This window comes from Elephas maximus, chromosome 2, assembly GCF_024166365.1.
Source record: "Elephas maximus indicus isolate mEleMax1 chromosome 2, mEleMax1 primary haplotype, whole genome shotgun sequence".
NCBI lineage: Eukaryota > Metazoa > Chordata > Mammalia > Proboscidea > Elephantidae > Elephas > Elephas maximus.
In genome coordinates, this window is record NC_064820.1 from 64,930,566 (window position 1) to 64,954,133 (window position 23,568).

The following is a 23,568-nucleotide window of genomic DNA, read 5'->3' on the forward strand; positions in this document are numbered from 1 at the left end:
GCATTGGAAAACAGAATTTACACAACAGAAATCACGTTTGGCTATTAAGTCAATAGCATCACAGTAACAGTACCCAGTGTATTTCTTGTTCAAGTGTATACACTACTTTTAAGACTCGATTACAGCAAAAACATCAGTAACAAGAATATACACAACTCCTTTTATTAAACAGCATGAAAACCAGCAACATATAAAAAGATGAAAATATATCACCTTTAATTTTGTAGCAATTACGAACATGTTAACATTGCCACTATACATTTGACCCATCATTTTTAATGGATCTGTACACTTTAAAAATAGCATTGTTTTATAAAAATACTGGTAATGGCTCAACATATTTTACAAGTCAATAATCTTTTATTTCAGTAGTTTATATTTTACACTATTCTTTCTTCTACCATCACAGTCCTTCCCTAACTATCCAATCACTCAAACAACAGCAATAACAACAGAGGACTCTACAGTCTGTAGAAGAATTACATCCGAAAACTTCTAGTTCTTTGAAATGGTTGGAAAGGCATTTTTAGTGCCCACATCAGCAGCTGTGGTCTTGGTTTGGGTTTTTCAGGAAACAGAAGTGCTTCACTTTCTGGCGTAGGAAATCGTTGCTGGTAAACTTCAGGATAGGATTTCTGAAACTGAAAAAATGTCCAAGAGAGTTAAAAAGACAGATAAGGAACAATAAAACAGGGCAACCAAATTTTAAAATAAGATTTCTAATCTTCCCATACTTTCCTGTTTTAATGTTCATTGTTTTGAATCAGAAAATTGTACAAATAAGAACACACACACAAAAACCAAACCCATTGCTGTTGAGTGATTCCAACTCATAGCGACCCTACAGGACACAGTAGAACTGCCTCATATGGTTTCCAAGGAGCACCTGGTGGATTTCAACTGCCTATCGTTTGGTTGTTTAGCAGCTGTACCTCTTAACCACTACACCGCCAGGGTTTCCAATAAGAACACAGGTCACAATAAAATTCACTTCAACACGAACTCATTTCTTTTCTTAAATCATTTGCTTCTACTTCCTATCGGCCAAATTCATCTTCAATTTGATCCTATCTTTAAATAAAGTTCCCCTTTTAAGCATATTTCTTAAAATTTCCCCCCACTTCCAAATATAAATACACCTCAACTTAAAAACCTTCACAAGTACTCTGACTTGCAAATAACTCATGTTCTACACCTTTAAAAAAAAAAAATTAAGTCCAACTACTAATTTCATCATCTCCCTGCTTCCCCAACTTAGTCCCACCAGCTTGTGCCCAGGTGGAAGACAGAACATTCTCATATATATTGCTTTATGAAAAGCTTTAAGAGAGGCAATATGTTTTTCCTTTGATCCACACCACTGAAGTCTTCTCCAAAATTACTCTGAAAAAAAATACGATTGGGAGTCCAAAACTCTGACACTCTGTGTATGAATAAATATATACATATGTGTGTATGTGTGCACACATATGTATAGACACACACATATATGATGTGATCAGGAATCCAGTTATGTACAATCAAGTCTTTAAAAACAAAATCATTTATCTGATCTTTGGTCAATACTTAGATTAAGAATGGTCAAAGTACCCATGCCTCACGCCATGCACAAAAACTAACTCCAAGTGGATCAAAGACCTAAACATAAAGACTAAAACGATAAAGATCATGAAAGAAAAAATAGGGACAACATTAGGAGCCCTAATATAAGGCATAAAAAAATATATATATATAAGGCATAAAGAGAATACAAAACATTACTAAAAATGATGAAGAGAAACCAGATAACTGGGAGCTCCTAAAAATCAAACACCTATGCTCATCTAAAGACTTCACCAAAAGGGTAAAAATATCACCTACAGATCGGGAAAAAATTTCCAGCTATGACATCTCCGACCAGCACCTGATCTCTAAAATCCATATGATTCTGTCAAAACTCAACCACAAAAAGACAAACAACCCAATCAAAAAGTGGGCAAAGGATATGAACACGCACTTCACTAAAGAAGATATTCAGGTTATAACAGATACAGGAGAAAATGCTCTCGATCATTAGTCATTAAAGAAATGCAAATTAAAACTACGATGAGATTCCATCTCACTCCAACAAGGCTGGCATTAATCCAAAAAACACAAAATGAATGTTGGCGAGGCTGTGGAGAGATTGGAACTCTTATACACTGCTGGTGGGAATGTAAAATGGGACAACCACTTTGGAAATCCATCTGGCGTTTTCTTAAAAAGTTAGAAATAGAACTACCATACAACCCAGAAATCCCACTCCTCGGAATATACCCTAGAGAAATAAGAGCCTTTACACGAACAGATATATGCACACCCATGTCTATTGCAGCACTGTTTACAATAGCAAAAAGCTGGAAGCAACCAAGGTGTCCATCAATGGATAAATGGATAAATAAATTATGGTATATTCACACAATGGAATACTACCTATCAATAAAGAACAGTGAGGAATCTGTGAAACATTTTATAACATGGAGGAACCTGGAAGGCATTATGCAGAGTGAAATTATTCAGATGCAAAAGGACAAATATTGTGTAAGACCACTATTAAAAGATCTTGAGAAACAGTATAAACTGAGAAGAACACATTCTTTTGTGGTTATGAGGGTGGAGGAAGAGAGGGTAGGAAAGGGTTATTTACTGATTAGTTAGTAGATAAGAACTACTTCAGGTGAAGGGAAGGACAATACTCAATACATGGAAGGTCAGCTCAACTGGACTGGACCAAAAGCAAAGAAGTTTCCGGGATAAACTGAATGCTTTGAAGGTCAGCGGAGCAAGGGCGGGGGTTTGGGGACTATGGCTTAAGGGGACTTCTAAGTCAATTGGCAAAATAATTCTATTATGAAAACATTCTGCATCCCACTTTGAAGTGTGGCGTCTGGGGGCTTAAATGCTAACAAGCGGCCATCTAAGATGCATCAATCAGTCTCAACCCACCTGGATCAAAGGAGAATGAAGAACACCAAGGTCACACGATAACTATGAGCCCAAGAGACAGAAAGGGCCACATGAACCAGAGACCTACATCATCATGAAACCAGAAGAACTAGATGGTGCCCGGCCACAACGAATGACTGCCCTGACAGGGAGCACAATAGAGAACCCCTGAGGGAGCAGGAGAACAGTGGGATGCAGACCCAAATTCTCATAAAAAGACCAGACTTAATGGTCTGACTGAGACTAGAAGAATCCTGGCAGTCATGGTTCCCAAACCTTCTGTTGACCCAGGACAGGAACCATTCCTGAAGACAACTCATCAGACATGGAAGGGACTGGACAATGGGTTGGAGAGAGATGCTGATGAAGAGTGAGCTACTTGTATCAGGTAGACACTTGAGACTGTGTTGGCGTCTCCTGTCTGGAGGGGAGATTTAAGGGTAGAGAGGGTTAGAAACTGGCAAAACCGTCATGAAAGGAGAGACTGGAAGGAGGGAGCAGGCTGACTCATTAGGGGGAGAGTAAGTGGGAGTATGGAGTAAGGTGTATATAAGCTTATATGTGACAGACTGAATTGACTTGTGAACTTTCACTTAAAGCACAATAAAAATTATTTAAAAAAAAATATAGAAAACTTCAACAATCAAACAACAAAAAGACAAACAATCCAATTAAAGAATGGAAAAGAACATGAACAGACACTTCACAAAACAGGTTATTCAAGTGGCCAACAAACACATAAAAAATGCTTGCGGTTATTAGCTATTAGAGAGATGCAGACCAAAACTACAATGAGATACTGTGTTACCCCTGCAAAAATGGCACTGATCACAAAAACAGAAAACAACAAATGCTGGCATGGTTTTGGGGAGATTTGAACCCTTATCCACTGCTGGTGGAATTACAAAATAGTACAACCACTATGGAAAATATTATGGTGCTTCCTCAAAAAACTAGAAATAGAACTACCTTATGATCCAGCAATCCTACTTTTAGGTATATACCCTACAGACTTAATAAAAGAGAAGCAGACATATGCTCACCTACGTTCATTGCAGCGTATTCACAATAGCAAAAAAAAAAAAGAAAGAAAGAAAGAAACAATCTGAGTGTCCATCAACAAATGAATGGATAAACAAAATGTGGTACATACGTGCAATGAAATATATAACCACAAAGAACAATGATGAGCTCATGAAACATATACCGTGAATGGATCTGGAAGACATAAGACTAAGTGAAAAAAGTCAGTCACTAAAGGACAATATTGCACAATCCCACTGTTATAAGAAGACAAGAATAGATACATATATACAGAGACCAATATTCATTGGTAGTTACCAGAGATGGGGTGGCTAGAGGAGGGAAAGTCACTGTCTGGGTTGTAGATACTTGTTATTTTTGGTGATAGGAAAAGTAGCACCAAATGTGGGTGTAATGAGCACAGCTTGATCAAAGTAAATGAAGCCACTAAGAAGTCCACAGAGAAAAGGATATTTGTGCTAAAGAATATGACACATATAATTTGGCAACAACACCAATGATAACCAAAAAAACGAGTGTATGATACATATGTATGTGCACAGGCATATAAGTCTATGGATAGGTAAAGTGTGTACACACGTGTGCATAGATTGAAGTATCTATATGTACGTGTATATACAAGTATGTGTGTACAGGCATGTTTTTCATAGAAGACACAGTTACAGATACCTCTCAAAAGTAGCCAAATACCTTGTGAGATTTGTTTTCTGGGTTTGAAAACTTAGGGTGTTAGGCAATCAACTGGCACAATAGAGATCACGAAGTTCATGTTCTGCATCTTAGTGAGGTGGGTAGTATCTGGGGCCTGAAAAGCTTGTGAACAGCTATCCGAGATACAACTATTGCTCTCTATTCATCAGGATAAAGAGAGAAAGAAGGAAATCAAAGTCTCAGAGAAGAAACTAGTCTACAGGGCTAATAGTCTACATGAGCCACAGCGTCATCTACACTGAGGCCAGAAAAACTAGATGGTGCCCGGTTACCACTATTGACCATTCTGATCAGGGCTGCAATAGATGGGCCCTGATAGAATGGGAGAAAAACACAAAATGGAGCTTAAATTCTTAAAAAGTGCAGACTTACTGGATCAGTTGAGACTGGAGGACTCCCTGAGATTACTGCCCTGAGATACTTTTTAAATATTGAATCAAAATTATCCCCTGAGGTCACCTTTTAATGAAATCACAAATTGGCACACAAAATAAAGTATATTATTCATGACTGTGATGCTCCATTTAAAAAACAACCATCTATATGAGACTAAAAGGTCAGCACTTACTCTAAAGCAAAGATGAGAAGATTAAGAGTTAGGGAAACTAGAGTACTGGAAACAGAACAACTAGAACAGATTTAAAAAGAATGTTGACACATTGTGAAGAAGTAACTAACATCAGTGAACAATTTGTATAGAAATTATCAAATGGGAACCGAATTTGCTGTGTAAACGTTCACAGAAGACAAGAGAGTATTATTAAAAAAAAAAAAAAAGCAGTGTCTTCCTACCAGCTATGAGTTGAGAGCACAGAGCCAAGGTCAAGCAAAGAGTAATTCACCATGACCTGTGATTTGAATTCCAGGTAAACAACAGTTGATGTTCTAGAGTAAGCCCCAAATGGTGCCTCGGACATGCTTACACTACAAAATTATCTCTTATCTATCTGAAATTCAAATGTGACTGGGCGTCCTGTATTTTTATTGGCTAAATCTGACCTTACCACTGAACCTCTTTTGGGTCAACTTTTTACTGATGGAGAGCTTGAGATTGTGTTTGCAACAACGTAACTTCACCTCATGAATAGTAGTAGTAGTAGTAATGTAATACTAATACAAAGTAGTAGTAGTAACAGCATCAGCAGCATTAGTGGAAACTAAAACATACTTAGTACTTACTGTATTTCAGGCAGTTTCTACACAGGTTGCGTTCAATCCTCCCACCAACCTAGGGAGTACAACTATACCTATTCCTCAGTTATTGACTACCTCTTTATCTGACATTTTATATGTTTGACAATAATAAAAAATCTACTATCTGACTATTTCATGCATTAACAGTGTATGTCTGGCAGTAATGAATGTTGAGGTACAAGGTGAGAGTAACACTTGCAGTGATGGTTAAGATTATTTTCCAAGTTGGCTGGCCAGTGGTTTGACAGTTATGTAATGACGTAATTTAGCAGTTATGTAATGATGTAATTTGGCAATTATGTAATGATGTAGTCATCCTTCATTATGTGATTCGAGGTAGTCATCCTCCATTTTAGCATAATACCGATTTTCAGATAACAACCTGGTTTTTGGAACCTAGCCATGTTGATAAGTGAGGAGTTGGGTGGATTTTCTGCCTTTTATAGATGAGAAAACTGAGGTACTAAGAGGTGAAGTGACCTGTCCAAGGTCACACAGCTGGTACATAGTGAAAGGGAGGGGATTTCAAACTCAGACAATCAGAGTCCATGCTTTTAACCACCACACTAATATACTAACTAGCAGACTCTTAGAAACCACTGCGTAGCATGAATTTTCCAGGGGACCAGAATCACTTCCTGACCAAGGCTTAGGTAAGCCTTTTGGAGCCAGTAGATGCGGACAGCTAGGGCACAGACACATGATTCATGCTTTTCTCGCTGTGGCCTATTTCCTGTTGTCATCTGCCCTGTACTCAAAGGCCAAGAAGTTGGTTAGATGGAAAGCTGGTGAAGCAACTGAATAAATTAGAATACACTGGTATTCAAAATAAGCTGAGATTGCTAAATTAACCAAGAGGTGGTAGAAGAGAGGATCTGATTAAATTATAAATACCTGGAACTAATCTCCCAATATGGGAGCCACCAGCCACAGGTGGCAATCAAGCCCTTGAAATGGGGCTACTCTGAATGGATATGTGCTGTATGTAGAATAGACACATCCTGGATTTCACACAGTACAGAAATGTAATTTTTTAATTAAGTACATTGATTTGTTATCAACTTTTCTCAATAATTTTTCCACCTTGACTACATTTTAAATTGATATTTTGGATATATTGAGTAAAATAATAATATTTTTTAAATCAAAAAAAAAAAAAAGAATGGTCAAAGTAAATTGATTCATTCTAAGTTGAAAACTATTCACCGAAACCGTACGTTTTGTTGCCTAACATAAGAACTAAAAACTTTTAGTGATACCTAAGGTGAGAAACAAAAAACACAAGCAACAAGAAAAGAAAATAGATAAATTAGATTTTATAAAAATTTAAAATGTCTGTGAATAAAAAGACATTATCAAGAGAGTGAAAAGCAATGTACAGAATGGGAGAAAATATTTGCAAGTCACATATCTTATAAGGTTTCAATATCCAGAATATATAAAGAACTCCCACAACTCAACAACAAAAAAAAAGAAAAGCAATCCAAATGTCACAATGGGTAAAGAACTGAAATAGAGAATTACTTAAAGAAGATATACAAATGGCCAATGAACACATGAAAAGATGCTCAATATCACTAGCCGATAGGGAAATGCACATCAAAACCACAGTGAGATATCATTTCACCCTAAGATGGCAATTATGCAGGGAAAAAAAAAAAGAAAATAACAAGTGTTGGCAAGGATGTGGAAAAATTGGAACACTCATGCATTGCTGGTAGGAATGTAAAATTCGGCAGTTGCTGTGGAAAACATTTTGGCAGTCCCTCAAAAAGTTAAACATATAATTACCATGTTGCTGTTGTGTGCCGTTGAGTTGATTCTACCTTATAGGACAGGGTAGAACTGCCCCTTACGGTTTCCTATGCTGAAATATTTATGGGAGCAGATTGCCAGGCCTTTTCTCCCATGGAGTGCTTAACCACTGTGCCACCAGGGCTCCTTAGAACTGCCATATGAGCCAGAAATCCCGCTATTAGGAACATATCCAAAAGAGCCGAAAGCAGGAACTCAAACAGACACTTGTATACCAATGTTCATTGCAGCATTATTCACAGTAGCAGAAAGTTGGGAAAAAAAACCCAAATGTCTACCAATAGATGAATGGATGAACAAAATATAGTATATACATACAATAGAGTATTATCCAGCTATAAAGAGAAATGAAGTTCTGATATATGCCACCACATGGATGAACCCTGAAATGAATTATGCTAAATGAAATAAGCCAGTCACAAAAGGACAACTATGGTATGATATTTATATGAAATATTTAAAATAAGCAAATCCATAGAGACAGAAAGTAGGTTAGTGGTTGCTCTGGACTGGGGGGTTATAGGGGAACATGGAGTCATTGCTTAATGGACATAGAGTTTGTTTAGAGTGATGAAAAAGTTTTAGAAATAGTGTTGATGGTTGTACAACACCGTGAATGTAATTAACGCCTCTGGATTATATACTTAAAAATGTTAAAATGGCAAATTTTATGTTTTATATATATTTTACCACAAAATTTAAACACATTTTTGAAATTTAAGTTTAAAAAAATTTTTAAATCTTGTACATCTCAGAAGACGAAATTCATATGAAATTAACTCATTAAAATAGAGAGGAAATTCCTTTTTTTTTTCCCCCAAACCAACATGAAAACCATAAGGTGGAGAAAAAATGACTTATAAAGGATATCCGTTTTTACCTGCTTCAGTTTTTTCTTCTTCTCTTTGCTAGAGAGTTTGGCGTCTGTTATGACTTCCTCCAACAAAGCTGCCAGAGGTTCCTGAGAGCCATATGCTCTTTGGTATTCAAATTCCTCTGGACTAATTTGACGGCAAAATGATGGGGCAGATAAAGTGATATCCATGTCAGCTCCTGGGTATTTTATCTGAGGCAAAAGGATTAGTAGTCAAAGGAAACGGTGCAATTTCACATAAATTATTAAAATTAGTTCAGACCAAATACCTGAATACCTCCAACAGGAATGTCAAATCATTTCTCAATTTAACTGAGAAAGGAAGACTACATTAGAAAGTAAATTTCACATTAATTACAAAAATTAGTTCAGATCAAACACCTGAGTATCTCCAACAAGAATGTCATGTCATTCCTCAATTTAACTGAGAAAAAAATTCTATATTGGAAAGTAAAAGTATTTCCAAACTTCAAAATAATATCACTTCAAGCTATAGTTCTATTATGAGACTTTTAAAACCCAATATCCATTTTAATAAACAAAAATTCTTATGTCCTCCTCTAATAAAATCTGAAACTTGAACATAAGTGAAACATATTGACTATACTGTTGAATATACACTGTGAAGCTATCCAGACTCCCTCCCATATCTGGAGAGCTGATTTTCCTTCCCTTAGGGAAGGACAGAGGCACACAGCTAGCTAAGCTGTTATGTAGAGAGAGGTATTGTGATCAGCTCCAAACATGTTCACAGTGAGAATCGAGTAAAAACCACAAATTTATAGGCAATGTATAAAGGTAAAGGGAGAAATAAAAGGAAAAACATAAAACAAAAACCAAGACCTGAGAATAAATGAGCATCCATTAAAAATATTTAATTTCAGCGTCCAAGAGGTTCTTGTTCTTAAAATACAGCACTTAGGTGGTGCAAATGCTTAACACACTCAGCTGCTAAATGAAAGATTGGTGGTTTGGGTCCACTCAGAGGTGCCTCAGGAAAAGGCCTGGCAATCTACTTCCAAAAAGTCAACCACTGAAAACACTATGGAGTATACAGTCCTACTCTGACACACATATGGTCACCAGGAGTTGGAATCAGCTTGACGGCAACTGGTTTGGTTACTATTCTGCTGAAATTCCCATTATTACATTCACTTATTTTCTCAGAAGCCGCAGCTAAAAATAGGTATTACTTAGAAGGTTATTACATTAAGCACATTCCATGCCTCAAACATCAGTTTACCAGATTAGTTACAGACAACTTAACAGAAACCCAGGAGCCCGGCCAGCACAGTGGTTAGGCTCTCGGCTGCTGCCTGAAAGGCCTACAGTTCAACATACCAGCCCTGTAGGAAAAAGATGTGGTAGTCTGTGTTGGCAAAGATTACTGACCCAATGCCGTCAAGTCGACTCTGACTCATAGCTACCCTATAGGCCAGAGAAAAATTGCCCCAGTAGGGTTTCCAAGGCTGTAAATCTTCATGGAAGCAGACTGCCACATCTTTCTCCCACGGAGTGGCTGATAGGTTTGACCTGCCCACCTTTTGGCTAGGAGCCTAGCACTTAACCACTGCACCACCAGGGCTCCTCCTCCGTAAAGACTGCAGCCTTGGAAATCCTATGGGGCAGTTCTACTCTGTCCTACAGCATCGCTATGAGTCGGATTCTAGTCAACAGCAATGGGTTTTTTGGTTTTAACAGAGACCAGGGCTATAGGGAAGGGGCATACACAGCACACTTGCCTTTTATTTGGAATAGAAAAGGGCCAGAAAAAGGATGGGGCCCAAGTGACGTGAGATAGTCAAAAGCCTAGGTTATGACAAAAACACCAGGCACTTGGGATTAAAGGGCACAAGGGGAAGAAGAGGGTTGCAGACAAGGGAAACAGAAGAAGTCTGGTGCCAAAAATGCAGCCAACTTCATGATTTAGCTCAGGCTCATCCCTGACACTGCCCCAAGACAATTTACCAGAAGAGTCAAAGTAATACTGCATTTTTAGGGAAGCACTGCATAAATGCAATATGATTTTAGGGGCTTAGTGGCTTATCTGAGAGAACAGAGATCTAAGGCTCTGAGTGCTGAAACTAACCATTGCTTGGCAATTCTACAGCATACTTTGAAGAGGAAAAATATAATCAGACAATTCAAAAGTTGCTGGTTTTATTCAGTGTGTATCTCAGTGGCTCTTCACAAGACCAGGCTTATCTACGGTTAAGTTAATCATCAACATTTCAGCTTTCTGATCTTCAGCTGACAGCAAAGGGCTCACAGACCCAAGATACTGGAACGAACACACACCTGTGCTGTGTGAATACACAAACCTAGCAAGTATACACAGCAAGAGTATTACTGCTATAACTTTTTCTTTTAGAAGTTTGGAGCTCTGATGGCAGACTGGTTAAAAGTTCAGCTGCTAACCAAATGGTCGGTAGTTCAAATCCACAAGCTGCTCCTTGGAAACCCCATGGGGCAGTTCTACTCTGTCCTAATATATAGAGTTGCTATGAGTCGGAATTGACTTGACAACAATGGTTTTTTTTTTAGAAGTTAAGTATTTATTTCTATTTTGTCTCATTTTTTACTTTTTTTTAAATATGGCCCATAGTAACATGGAGTGAACAGTTTAAACTAAAATAAAACTGTAAGATCAAGCTCTTTATTAAAATGGCAAAGTGATAATACCCAAAACAGGCAAAGGTACAAAGAAATGAACACTTTCATATACCACTGATGGGAATATAAATCAGAACAAACATCCTAAAGAGAAATATGGCAATATGTTATCAATATTTAATATGTGTTCATGCACTTTGGCCAAGCAATGCCGCTCTGAGAAATCTATTCTAAGAAAACAATCAGGAATCAGCACCAAAATATCTAGCTATAAAAATATTTATTGTTATATTGCATGTAAAACATTTTAAAAAGAAAACTATCTACATATCAATGAGAGTATCATCTAAATAAATTATGGTATATCCATGTTATGGAATACTATATGCCAACCATAATGATGTTACAGAATAATGTAACAATAATTATAATAATATCAAAAACAATGGCAGCTACTATTCGAGGGTTTACTACGTGACAAGGATTATTCTAAGCACTTTAAAAAAAAAAAAAAAAGCACTTTACATGTATTAAATCACCCACACCTTACAACAACCCTATGAAGAAGGTACTAGCTATTAATATTCCCATTTAAAGATAAAGAAAGAGACATGTTGAGGCAGATACTGAAGAAGGGAGGTGCTGGGGCAGAGAGATATTATATAACTTGCCCAAGGTCACACAACTAATAAAGGGCAGGCTGAGAATTCAAAAAACATTTAGTTCCAGAGTGTGCGCTCTTGGCCACTCTAGTGTCAATTAAGAATATGCACTGATGTGGAAAATCTTTGTCATTGTATTGTTAAGGAAGAGAAAATAAGTTACAAAGCAAAAGAAGAAATATGTACACACAGAGAAAAACACCAGAAAGGCCACAATAATGACTAAGAACATTTTAGCAATAGTATTTTTTGTGTGTGTATTTTTCTGTTTTCCAAATTTTCTTCAATATATTAGGTTTATAATTACAAAAAAAAAAGGAAAAATTATTTTAATTTTTAAATTACACACTGGAAACAGTAACTGAATAGTTAATTACTTTAAGAATAACTTAAAAGTAGTTTCACTGGTCTTTAATTGTAGAGCCTCAAAAAGTGATTAAGGGGAAAGAGGTCCAATCACTTAGAAGGTGCTAAGCCTTCCTCTTGCCTCTCTTCACCAAAGATTTCTGCTCCCACAGGCTTACAAACAAAGCTGGCTCTTGGGCCTACATGATAGTAATATATGGCATTGTTTTTGTGCTGTATTAATATAACAAGAATAATAGTGACCTTTCAGAGAGAACCTGCCACATGTCAGAAATTTATCCTGCATTTAAATTATAATATTCTTATCTTCAAAACAAGTTTATAAAATAGGTATAGCTCATTTTAACACCTGAGGAAACTAAAACTCAAACAGGTTAAGGGACTTGCCCAGAGCCACACAACTCAGAAAGCGTACAGAGCCAGGAGTTCCACCCAGGTCTTTATGGCTCTACAGACCATGTTCTTCTATCACACGTTTCACACGAGCAGTATGGCATAGTAGTGGTGAGCACAGACTCTGGAAGTGACTTCATCGGTTTGAATAATTGGCTCTGTGACCTTGGACAAGCTACTTAATCTGTGCTTCAGCTTCCTTATCTAAAAAATAGGAATAGTAGTAGTACCTAAAGATCCCTAGGTGGTACAAATGGTTTGTTTTTCACTGCTAATCTAAAGGTTGGTGTTTCAAACCCACCCAGCAATACTGCTAAAGAAAGGCCTGGCAGGAGGCAGAGCCAATAAGGCAGAGTACTCAGATGCTTCCTGTGGTTCCTCTTACAACAAAGACCCCCCCCCCCAAAAAAAACAGTGAATCAATTATATGACAATCTAGGAGCCCTGAATATCAAAAGCAAAGTTGAGGAATGGAACTGAGTGGCAGGGGGAGGGAGAGACAGTTCGGAAGCAGCAAGGAGTTGCCAGACCTGACCCAACAGGAACCAGCACCCCGAAGGCCAGATCAGCTGTGCACAGTGAGGCAACCAGTGGCATTTGGGATGGGTTTTCCACTTTGGGAGAGACAGAACAGCAGAGAGTCAGCTCAAACCTCCAGAACATGCATCTAACCTACTATGAGGATTTAAAAAACATTCCTTTCGGAAAAACCTCTCTCCCATTTACCTGCTCCCTCCCTTCTCTGTACCAGGTCCCAGGCTGGACTCAGAGATTGCCACGTCCCCCTGGAAGGAGGATCCATCACACAGGCTGAGCCATTCCCCCAGCCTTGGAGAGGAAACAAAATGACAAATAGGAAAAAATAATTCGCCAGCTCCTAGGCACAGGCAAAGAATAACTTTTAACCCTGCATAGACCTGTGTGGGCCAATTTCAGCAGCATAGACCCTCATTAGCACAGTACAACAGGGAACATACCTGAAGCCCAACTTCAGCTGTATCAGCTATATGGTGGAGTGGCAGTTTCGCGACATTTGACACCACCCTGCCCATTAAGCAGGGTCCTCACCTACCCACATCAGGGGCCTGAGGACTTGTGGCTCTACCCATGTCACATAGCCACCTATGACAGGGATCCAAGCAGCCAACAGAATTGGGTGCCCATAGTCCGGCTGTAACACCCACCTACCTACGTACACACCCTAGGGAACAGGGACATGCTTTCCTCACACACTTCGAGGCAGCTGTCAGCTCCTTGCCTTGCTCACTACTTCAGTCCCTACTGCAGCCAGATACCTGTGCCTACACCAATCACCCCTGCTGGTCTAGGACTGTAGGTGAGAGCCTGTACCACATACTTGGTGACTGACTACCTAGACACCTGACCTGAATCCATACCAGAAAAGTAAACAGACTCCTGGCTCACATACCTAGTAAAAGATCTAACCACCTGGTGACAGGACGTGAGAACTTCAAAGGCACCAGTAATCAAACTAGCTCAAATGAGCAGCCTATTTGGGCATAACTAAACAAAACAAAACAAGAAACTAGGACACAGTAAGCAAATACAAAATAAATAAATATAATAACTTACTGATGGCTCAGAGACAACAGTCAATATCAAGCCAAATAAAGAGGCACACCACGATGGCTTTAGCAAACTCCCAAAATAAAGAATGAAGAAATCTTCCAGAGGAAGATAATTTCTTAGAATTACTAGAGGTAGAATACAAAAGATTAATATATAGAACTCTTCAAGAGATCAGGAAGGAGATCAGGCAAAATGCAGAATGAGCCAAGGAACACAGAAAAAGCAATAGAGGAACTTAGGAAGATTATAGAAGAGCATAACCAACAAATTTAACAGGTTGCAACAATCCATAGAGAGACAGCTAACAGAAATCCAGAAGATTAACAATAAAATTTCAGAATTAGACTACTCAATAGAAAGTCATAGGAGCAGAATCGAGGCAACGGAAGCCAGAATTAGTGAGATTGACGATAAAGCACTTGACACCAACTTACTTGATGAGAAATCAGATAAAAGAATTTTAAAAAAATGAAAAAACACTAAGAATTATGTGGGACTCTGTCAAGAGGAATAACCTCGACTGATTGGAGTGCCAGAACAGGGGGGATAAAAGAAAATATGGAGAGAATTGTTGAAGATTTGTTGACAGAAAACTTTCCTGATGTCGTAAAAGATGAGAAGATGCTCACCAAACCCCACACAAGGTAGACCCTAACAGAAAGTCACCAATCAAACGTGCCAAAACCGAAAATAAAGAGAGAATTTTAAGAGTGGCCAGGGACAAACAAAAAGTCATCTACAAAGGGGAGTCAATAATCTTAAACTCGGACTACTCAGCAGAAACCATGCAGGCAAGAAGGCAATGAGATGACATGTAAAAAGGCTTGAAAGAAAAAAAAAAAAACTGCCATCTGAGAATTATATATCCCGCAAAACTGTGTCTCAAATATGATGGTGAAATTAGGGCATTTCCAGATAAACAGAAGTTTAGAGAACTTGTAAAAACCAAACCAAAATTACAAGAAATAATAAAGGGAGTCCTCTGGTTAGACAATCAATAACATCAGATAACAATCCAAGACCAGAACACACAACAGAGCAACCGGGTATCAACCCAGACAGAGAAGTCACAAAAATAAATCAATGCTAAAGCCCTGAAAGTAGGGAAACAGAGGTGTCAATATGTAAAAGACGGCAATACTAAAACAAAAAAGAGGGACTAAAAAAATGTAGTCATACATCTTTCATATGGAGAGGAAGTCAAGGCAATATAAAGAAATAAAAGATGGATTTAAATTTAGAAAAATAGGGGTAAATATTAAGGTAACCACAAAGGAAACTAACAATCCTACACACAAGAAAAACAGAGAGTCAACAAATACAAAATCAAAAATGAAAAAGATGAAAAGAAAATACATAAAGAAAAATGACTCAGCACATAAAACAAAATGCAACAAAGGAACTGTCAACAACACACACAAAAAAGACATCAAAATGACAGCACTAAACTCATAAAAAAAAATTTTTTTTTCATACCTATCAATAATTATGCTGAATGTAAAAGGGCTACATGCACCAATAAAGAGACAGAGTGGCAGAGGGATAAAAAAGAACACAATACATCTATATGCTGCCTACAAGAGACACACCTTAGACTTAAAGACACAAACAAACTAAAACTCAAAGGATGGAAAAAAATATATAAGCCTACAACAGTCAAAAAAGAGCAGGACTGGCAATATTAATCTCTGACAAAATAGACTTTAAAGAAAAATCTACCACAAAGGATAAGGAAGAACACTATATAATGACTAAAGGGTCAATACACCAGGAGGCTATAACCATAATAAATATTTACTCATCCAACAACAGGGCTCTAAAATACATAAAACAAATGCTAACAGCATTGAAAAGAGAGATAGGCAGCTCCACAATAATAGTAGGAGACTTCAACACATCACTTTTGGTGAAGGACAGAACATCCAGAAAGAAGCTCAATAAAGACACAAAAGATCTAAATGCCCAAATCAACCAACGTGACCTCATAGACATATACAGAACACTCTACCCAACAGCAGTCAAGTATACTTTCTTTTCCAATGCACATGGAACATTCTACAGCATAGGCCACATATTAGGCCATAAATCAAGCCTTAATAGAATCCAAAGCATTGAAATATTACAAAACATCTCTTCTGACCATAAAACCATAAAAATAGAAATCAATAACAGAAAAAGCAAGGAAAACAAATCAAACACATGGAAAATGAACAGCACCTTGCTCTAAAATTACGGTGTTATAGAAGAAATTAAGAACAGAATAAAGAAATTCACAGACTTGAACAAGAATGAAAACACATCTTACCAGAACCTCTGGGACACAGCAAAAGCAGTGCTCAGAGGTCAATTTATAGCAATATATGCACACATCCAAAAAGAAAAAAGGGCCAAATCAAAACATTAACCTTACAATTTGGACAAATAGGAAACAGCAAAAGAAGCCCCCAGACGCCAGAAGAAAGCAAATAATAAAAATTAAATGAAATAAACAATTGAAAGAGTTAACAAAACCAAAAGCTAGTTCTTTGAAAAGATCAACAAAATTGATAAACCACTGGCAAACCTAACAAGAGAGGAAGCAAATAATCCAAATAAGAAATGAAATGGGCAATATTACAACAAACCCAACTGAAATTAAAAGAATCATAACAGAATACTGTGAAAAATTGTACTCTAACAAATTTGAAGCCTAGAGGAAATGTGACACATTTCCTACCTAAACTAACACAAACAGAGGCAGAACAACTAAATAAATCTATAACAAAAGAAGAGATTGAAAAGGTAATCAAAAAACTCCCAACAAAAAAATGCCCTGGCCCTGACAGTTTCACTGGAGATTCTACCAACCTTCATAGATGAGTTAACGCCACTACTACTAAAGGTATTTCAGAGCATAGAAAAGGACGGAAAACTCCCAAACTCATTCTATGAAGCCACTGTACCCCTGATACCAAAACCAGGTGAAGACAGCACAAAAAAAAGAAAATTACAGACCTATATCCCTCATGAACTTAGATGCAAAAATTTTCAACAAAATTCTAGCCAATAGAATTCAACAACAAATCAAAAAAAAAATAATTTACCATGACCAAGTGGGATTCATACCAGGTACGCAGGGATGGTTCAACATTAGAAAAACAATCAATGTAATCCATCACATAAATTAAAAAAAGGACAACAACCACATGATCTTATCAACTGACACAGAAAAGGCATTTGACAAAGTCCAACATCCATTCATGATAAAAACTCTCAGCAAAATAGGACTAGAAGGGAAATTTCTCAACATATTAAAGGGCATTTATACAAAGCCAACAGCCAGCATCATCCTAAATGGAGTCTGAAAGCACTGCCCTTGAGAATGGGAACCAGACAATGATGCTGTTTATCACTACTCGTATTTGACATTCTACTGGAGATCCTAGCCAGAGCAATTAGGCTAGAAAAAGAAATAAAGGGCACCCAAATTGATAAGGAAGAAGTAAAAGTATCTCTATTTGTAGATGACATGATCTTACACACAGAAAACCCTAAAGAATCCACAAGAATATTTACTGGAACTAATAGAAGATTTCAGCAAAGTATAAGGATACAAGGTAAACATACAAAAATCAGTTGGGTTCCTCTACACCAACAAAGAGAACTTCGAAGAAGAAATCACCCAATCAATACCATTTACAATAGCCCCCAAGAACATTAAATACTTTGGAATAAATCTAACCAGAGACGTAAAAGACCTATACAAAGAAAACTACAAGACCTTACTGTAAGAAACCAAAAGAGACCTACATAAGGGGAAAAACATACCTTCCTCGTGGATAGGAAGACTCAACATTGGGAAAATGTCAATTCTATCCAAAGCAATCTACAGACACAATACAATCCCAATGCAAATTCCATTGGCATTTGAGGTCCTGTCCGGAGGCAAAAAGTGAAGGCAGAAAGGGACAGGAGCTGGTTGAACGGACACAGGAAATGTGGGATGGAAAGGAGGAGTGTGCTATCACATTGCAGGGAGAGCAACTAGGGTCACATAAAAATGTGTGTATAAATTTTTGTATGAGAAACTAACTTGAACTGTAAACTTTCACTTAAAGCACAATAAAAAAAAAAAAAGGTTAAAAAAAAAAAAGGGCTGGCAATCTGCTTCCATTAAGATTACAACGAAGAAAATTCTACGGAGCAGTTGTACTCTGTAACACATGAGGTTGCCATGAGTTGAAGTAGACTCTGCCGCAACTAACAACAACAGCACGTAAGTCACATGTCTGTTACTAATCAAGACGTTTATTGCACGTGAATCACTCCCAGCAGCAACCATACAGCAGGTTCTAGACAAACTCGTTTAAGAAACTTGCAATCAAAAGTGTACAGCATTGATGAGCATAAACAAAACCAAACAGGCAAAGTGCCATAAATTTTTCAGTGATGATAGTAAACATCTCTGTAGTGCTTACTATGTGTCAGGCTCTGTTGTAAGCACTTCATATGTACCATATTTTTACGCAAATAACACGCGCCTTCTGCGTTTGTTTGCTGACCATGGCCCCCCACCACGAGGTTTGTCATAAGGGCACTATGCTAATTTTTTTTTTGCATAAAAACACAGTATTAACTCACTAATTCTCAAATCAAAAGCCCCAAGAAACCTTCCAAGGTAAGGTGACTCTCCCCTGCCAATTTTATAAGATTGATAATATCGTTTTCTTTACCTGAACTCTTCGTAGGTGAGCTACACGCTCCTCTATAGAGGTCTGCAAGGCCACAGGAACTTTCAGAATCTCCTGGTAATTGTCCATGAGAAACGTCACCAACCTAGCAGCTAATAACTCATCCAAGTCTACGTCATCCTTGGAACACAAGATGCAGCCGGAAAAGGTCTGAACCATCTTAGAAAAAGAGAAAAGAAATAGGATATTTAAATTTACATAGATGAGTTTTCTTTTCTACTCTGAACTGAGTGTAACCTAATTTGCAAAAGGTAAACTTGAATAGCCCAAGGCACAAGGTGCACATCCTACCTGGTACCTGCCCACCTTGGATGAGCTGATGTTGTCATGAACAAAACATGTGTCTCACTTACCTTACAGAGACTTAGCAGAGAGATGCTTGTCTGAGCAGTTCTTAAAGAAATCCTTTTTATGAACAATTTTAAATATATATGCATACATTAATAAGTTCTGAAAATTATGATGACCTCTATGACTTGGATCATATAGCACTTTAAGATCCAAGTACTTTATAACCATTTAGTCAAATAACATCCTAATTTCATTATTGATATTAAAAAAAAAAACCCTGATCACATAGCCTGTATGCCTCACCAATTACATTTTTTTCCATATTAACTGCTATTTTCTGTTTTCTCTAGGATTTTGGATATACATTTGACAATGACCTTTGAACATAACCATGAGAGTTTACAAGAAGTGACTTAAGTGATGAGACTCTCTTTACAGTAAGCAGAAATAGAAAACATACTGCAGGGCTGCACAGAATTCGTATTAACTATTCCATTCTTTATACTATCATTTAGTTTGACTTTTTTTTTCTTCTTTTCGTTTTTCTACTAATTTCATTGCTGACATACAGTGGAGGGGCAATTATTAGAGAAAAGACTCTCTATTAAGCTTTAGATACTAACACAACAGATATTCAGAGATGATCCAATTTAACAACAGCTGAGGGGAGTAATGAGGATTACAGAGGGCATCTCTATTCACAGGAGTCCCTGGGTAGTGCAAATGGTTAACAGGCTCGGCTGCTAACCAAAAGGCTGATGGTTCAAGCCCACCCAGAAGTGCCTCGAAGAAAGACCTGACAATCTACTTCCAAAAAATCAGTCAGTGAAAACCCTCTGGAAATAAGAAGGCAGAAAGAGATAGGAGCTGGTTGAATGCACACGGGAAATCCGGGGTGGAAAGGAGGAATGTGCGGTCACATTATAGGGATAGCAACTAGGGCCACATAACAATGTGTATACAAATTTTTGTATGACAAACTAACTTCGGCTGTAAACTTTCACCTAAAGCACAATTAAAAAAAAAAAATCCCTTTGGAGCACAGTTCTACTCTGACACACATGGGGTCATCATGAGTCTACAACAACTGGTGGCTACTATTATTATTAATACTAAGAAAATGGATAGATAAAAATGTACTTGCTCCCTAGTCCAAAATTTCAGATCTAGTCATTTACTAAAAATACAAACAGCTACTTTATAGGGCAGGTAGCTAGTTTGTTCTGTAAACCTTCATCTAAAGTACAATAAAAAAAAAAAAAAAATTTGAGATAGATAAGTGGTTTTGCAATCTTATTTCAAAACCTATAAGCACAAGATCATGTAATTATTCATATAATTTAATAAGGCTTCATTACATTCACACATTATAGATGACACTTTATCTTCACTCACATTTAAGTGTGCAGAGACACACATGGGCAGAGACTCTACCTAGTGACCATGGGCCCCAGGGAATCTCTGAAATCTCTGAAATTGTAGACAAAATTTTGCACATGCATTTTGTTCTGGGGAGTAGGTACAAATGTTCACCAACTTTTCAAAGAGATCCCTAGCACTCCCTGTCCATCTACCCACCCAAAAGAGAACATGAATCATTCTACTAGGGAGTGAGTGACCCTCTGATCTTAGTCCATACTTCTAAAACTGGGCCCAGTGGCTCCCAGGGGTACAGTGGTTTACCAGGACATGCCAAGAACATACACTCCAGGGAAGTATCAATTTTGCTTCAAGGCTTTTTTGGAGAGAAATGAGGAGGTGTAACTAGTAAGTGATTCTAAACATAAACCCTATTTTAAAGAATGCGCTGACATACTACAAAGTAGGATTCAAAATTTTCGTGTGTTTTTATGCAAAATTGAGAAAACTTTAATAAGTATTTTCATTCATGAGCCCTTAGACTCTACTCCCAGGGATAAATGTTCTCTCTCTCTCTCCTCACAACTTGTTTAGTCCAACTCTACATTTTACGTCTTCCTTAGTAGAGTGATTTTAATCCATTATTTTTTTTTTTATATGCTGCAGCTCTCCTACTGGTTATAGTAACAATAGCTTTGCAACCCTTTTTGTCCTGGGATTGGAGAAAATGGAGTATTCTTGAGAGACCACTTGTCCTGTCTGATAAGCCTTTGTTCTCTTTGTGTATCAATTTAAGATGTAGAACAGGGTGCAGCAGCTCTCTACACTCAGTCTGCCCAACTCACTCTTTCCTTCCCATTACATCCTTTAAAACATGTACACCAAAAACACAACACCAGTCTAGGTGAATCCTGAGCCACAGTTGTTTAAGCAATCCTGCCTCAAACCATCTTTTGATTGCCTAAACGAGTAAACTCTATTGAATTTCATTCCAACAACTCAAGTCAGGTTACATGCTAGGAATCAACCTACCAGCGTTCGGGTGCCAAAGCCATCACACAGTGGTGGCATCTCTTTATTTAAACAGATTCTTGCCATCATCCTCATCAACAGTTGTAACTTTCTCCTGTTTTCAGGTGGCAGGAGGAGGCAGCAAATCTGAAATGCTTCAACAGCCATTTTCTCTTCCTGTAATAAACCTGATTTAGAAAAAAGTTTCCATATTTTAAAATCTATAACCTACATATGTTATATGTTATAACATATTTGTTATGTTCACATTTGTAAGAAATATTTATTACTAAAATTACATAAAATACTTTCACATATTCAACTGTATTTGGACCAATTGATTGTGTCACTCAAAAATCAGCACCTACAACAACAAAAAAATAAAAATCCAAAAATGAAAACAACATAGAAAATATAAACCATCAACCAGGAATACAGAACAGATACAGCCATTTCCCCCTCCCACACTCTTGACAGACGTAACGGATTTTCATAGCATTTTTTTCCCAGTGAACAGGAACAGTCAGGCTAACCCAATTCTTCCTTACTGGATACGGACATTATCAGCTCCAAGACAGCATGAGCAATAATACAAATGTGCCATTGCGGCTGAATTCACCCCCTTGTGTTATTTCCTCATGATCAGCAGCATCACCATCCTGCATGACTCTCACAGTTTACAACAGGACTAAAGTTCCCATAGCCCACTGCAAAAGAGCTCCACTTTTTTCCAAGTAATATCCGTCAAATAACCCTTCCTCCCACACGGGCTATTTGTTTTAGCTAAGTGTACTATTTCTATCATGTTGCACACCATCTACCTCATCTTGGCTATGATTTTACCAAAAATTAGGATATTTTAATACTATATTCTCCTCAACTGTACATGCCCCTGGGCACAATCATACCCAAACCTTCTAATGAGGTGAAGCCGCTTCCACCAATGTATTTGCTCTATATTCAACATCTCCAAGTTCCCACTAGACTGACTTAGAGACAAAATCACCTTTTATTTCATTCAATAAATATTTATTGACCACGTAAGATACGCCAGGAACTGTGCTGGGTTCTGGAGATACAAAGATATGTCAGGTCCCTTCCTTTACAGAGCTTACACACTGTGAGAAGAAGAGACCCATAAACAAACAAGTAGCAAAGTGGAGAGGTGCTGCGAGAGATGTCCGTATGCGGCATATTAGGAAACTGAAAATCATTCAATATGACTGAAGATATGCTCTGAAGGTGATGGTTTAGTAGAAATAAAGCCGGAAAATTGGCAGAGACGAGATCTTAGAAGGCCTTGAATGCTCTATTAAGGAGTTTGGGTTCAACCCCACAGGCAATATGGATGTGCGTGGGAGGGATGAAGAGGTGGGAGGAGGGACCTTTTATATACCAAGATCTGATCCTGGATGTACTTCAGAAAGTTGCCTCGGATTATCGTCATTATCATCAACGCAGACTTGATTTCAATTCTACGTAATCAAATCCATGGAAAGAAAAAAATTTATGAGCATGTTTTAACTTTTTGTCATTTAGGCAATAAATATTTATTAAACCCTGCCTATATTCGAAGACTCATCTCATAGAAACCCCATAGGACAGAGTAGAACTGCCCCATAGAGTTTCCGAGGAGCACCTGGTGGATTCCAACCACTGACACTTTGGTTAGCAGCCGTAGCACTTAACCACTATGCCACCAAGTATGGGGTCGCTATGGGGTCGCTATGAGTCGGAATCAACTTGACGGCCCTGGGTTTTTTTTTTTTTTTTTTTTATTCGAAGAGCTCATTTAAGAGAGGACATGTGGTGGGGAATAAAACAAAATCCCTGTCTGATCTCATGGATCTAACTTCCTGGCAGAAGCGTCAAATAATAAACAAACAGATATTTAAATTGACATTAAGTGGAAAGATACTGTAAAACACAATAAAGCAGGAAAGGAGCTGGC

At 37.7% G+C, this 23,568-nt stretch overlaps 1 protein-coding gene across 1 annotated transcript in view; it reads right to left on the reverse strand.

Annotated features, from left to right (window-relative positions):
* Nucleotides 1–417: 417 nt before the first annotated feature.
* DEPDC1B (DEP domain containing 1B) overlaps nt 418–23,568 on the reverse strand; it is a 110,103-nt gene continuing 86,952 nt past the window's right edge. The window contains exons 8-11 of the mRNA XM_049857614.1: nt 21,639–21,805; nt 18,939–19,115; nt 8,609–8,794; nt 418–641 (exon numbers count right to left, since the gene is read on the reverse strand). Of these exons, the coding sequence (XP_049713571.1) occupies nt 480–641; nt 8,609–8,794; nt 18,939–19,115; nt 21,639–21,805 (692 nt within the window). The 3' untranslated portion in view covers nt 418–479. The remainder of the gene's footprint in view (nt 642–8,608; nt 8,795–18,938; nt 19,116–21,638; nt 21,806–23,568) is intronic.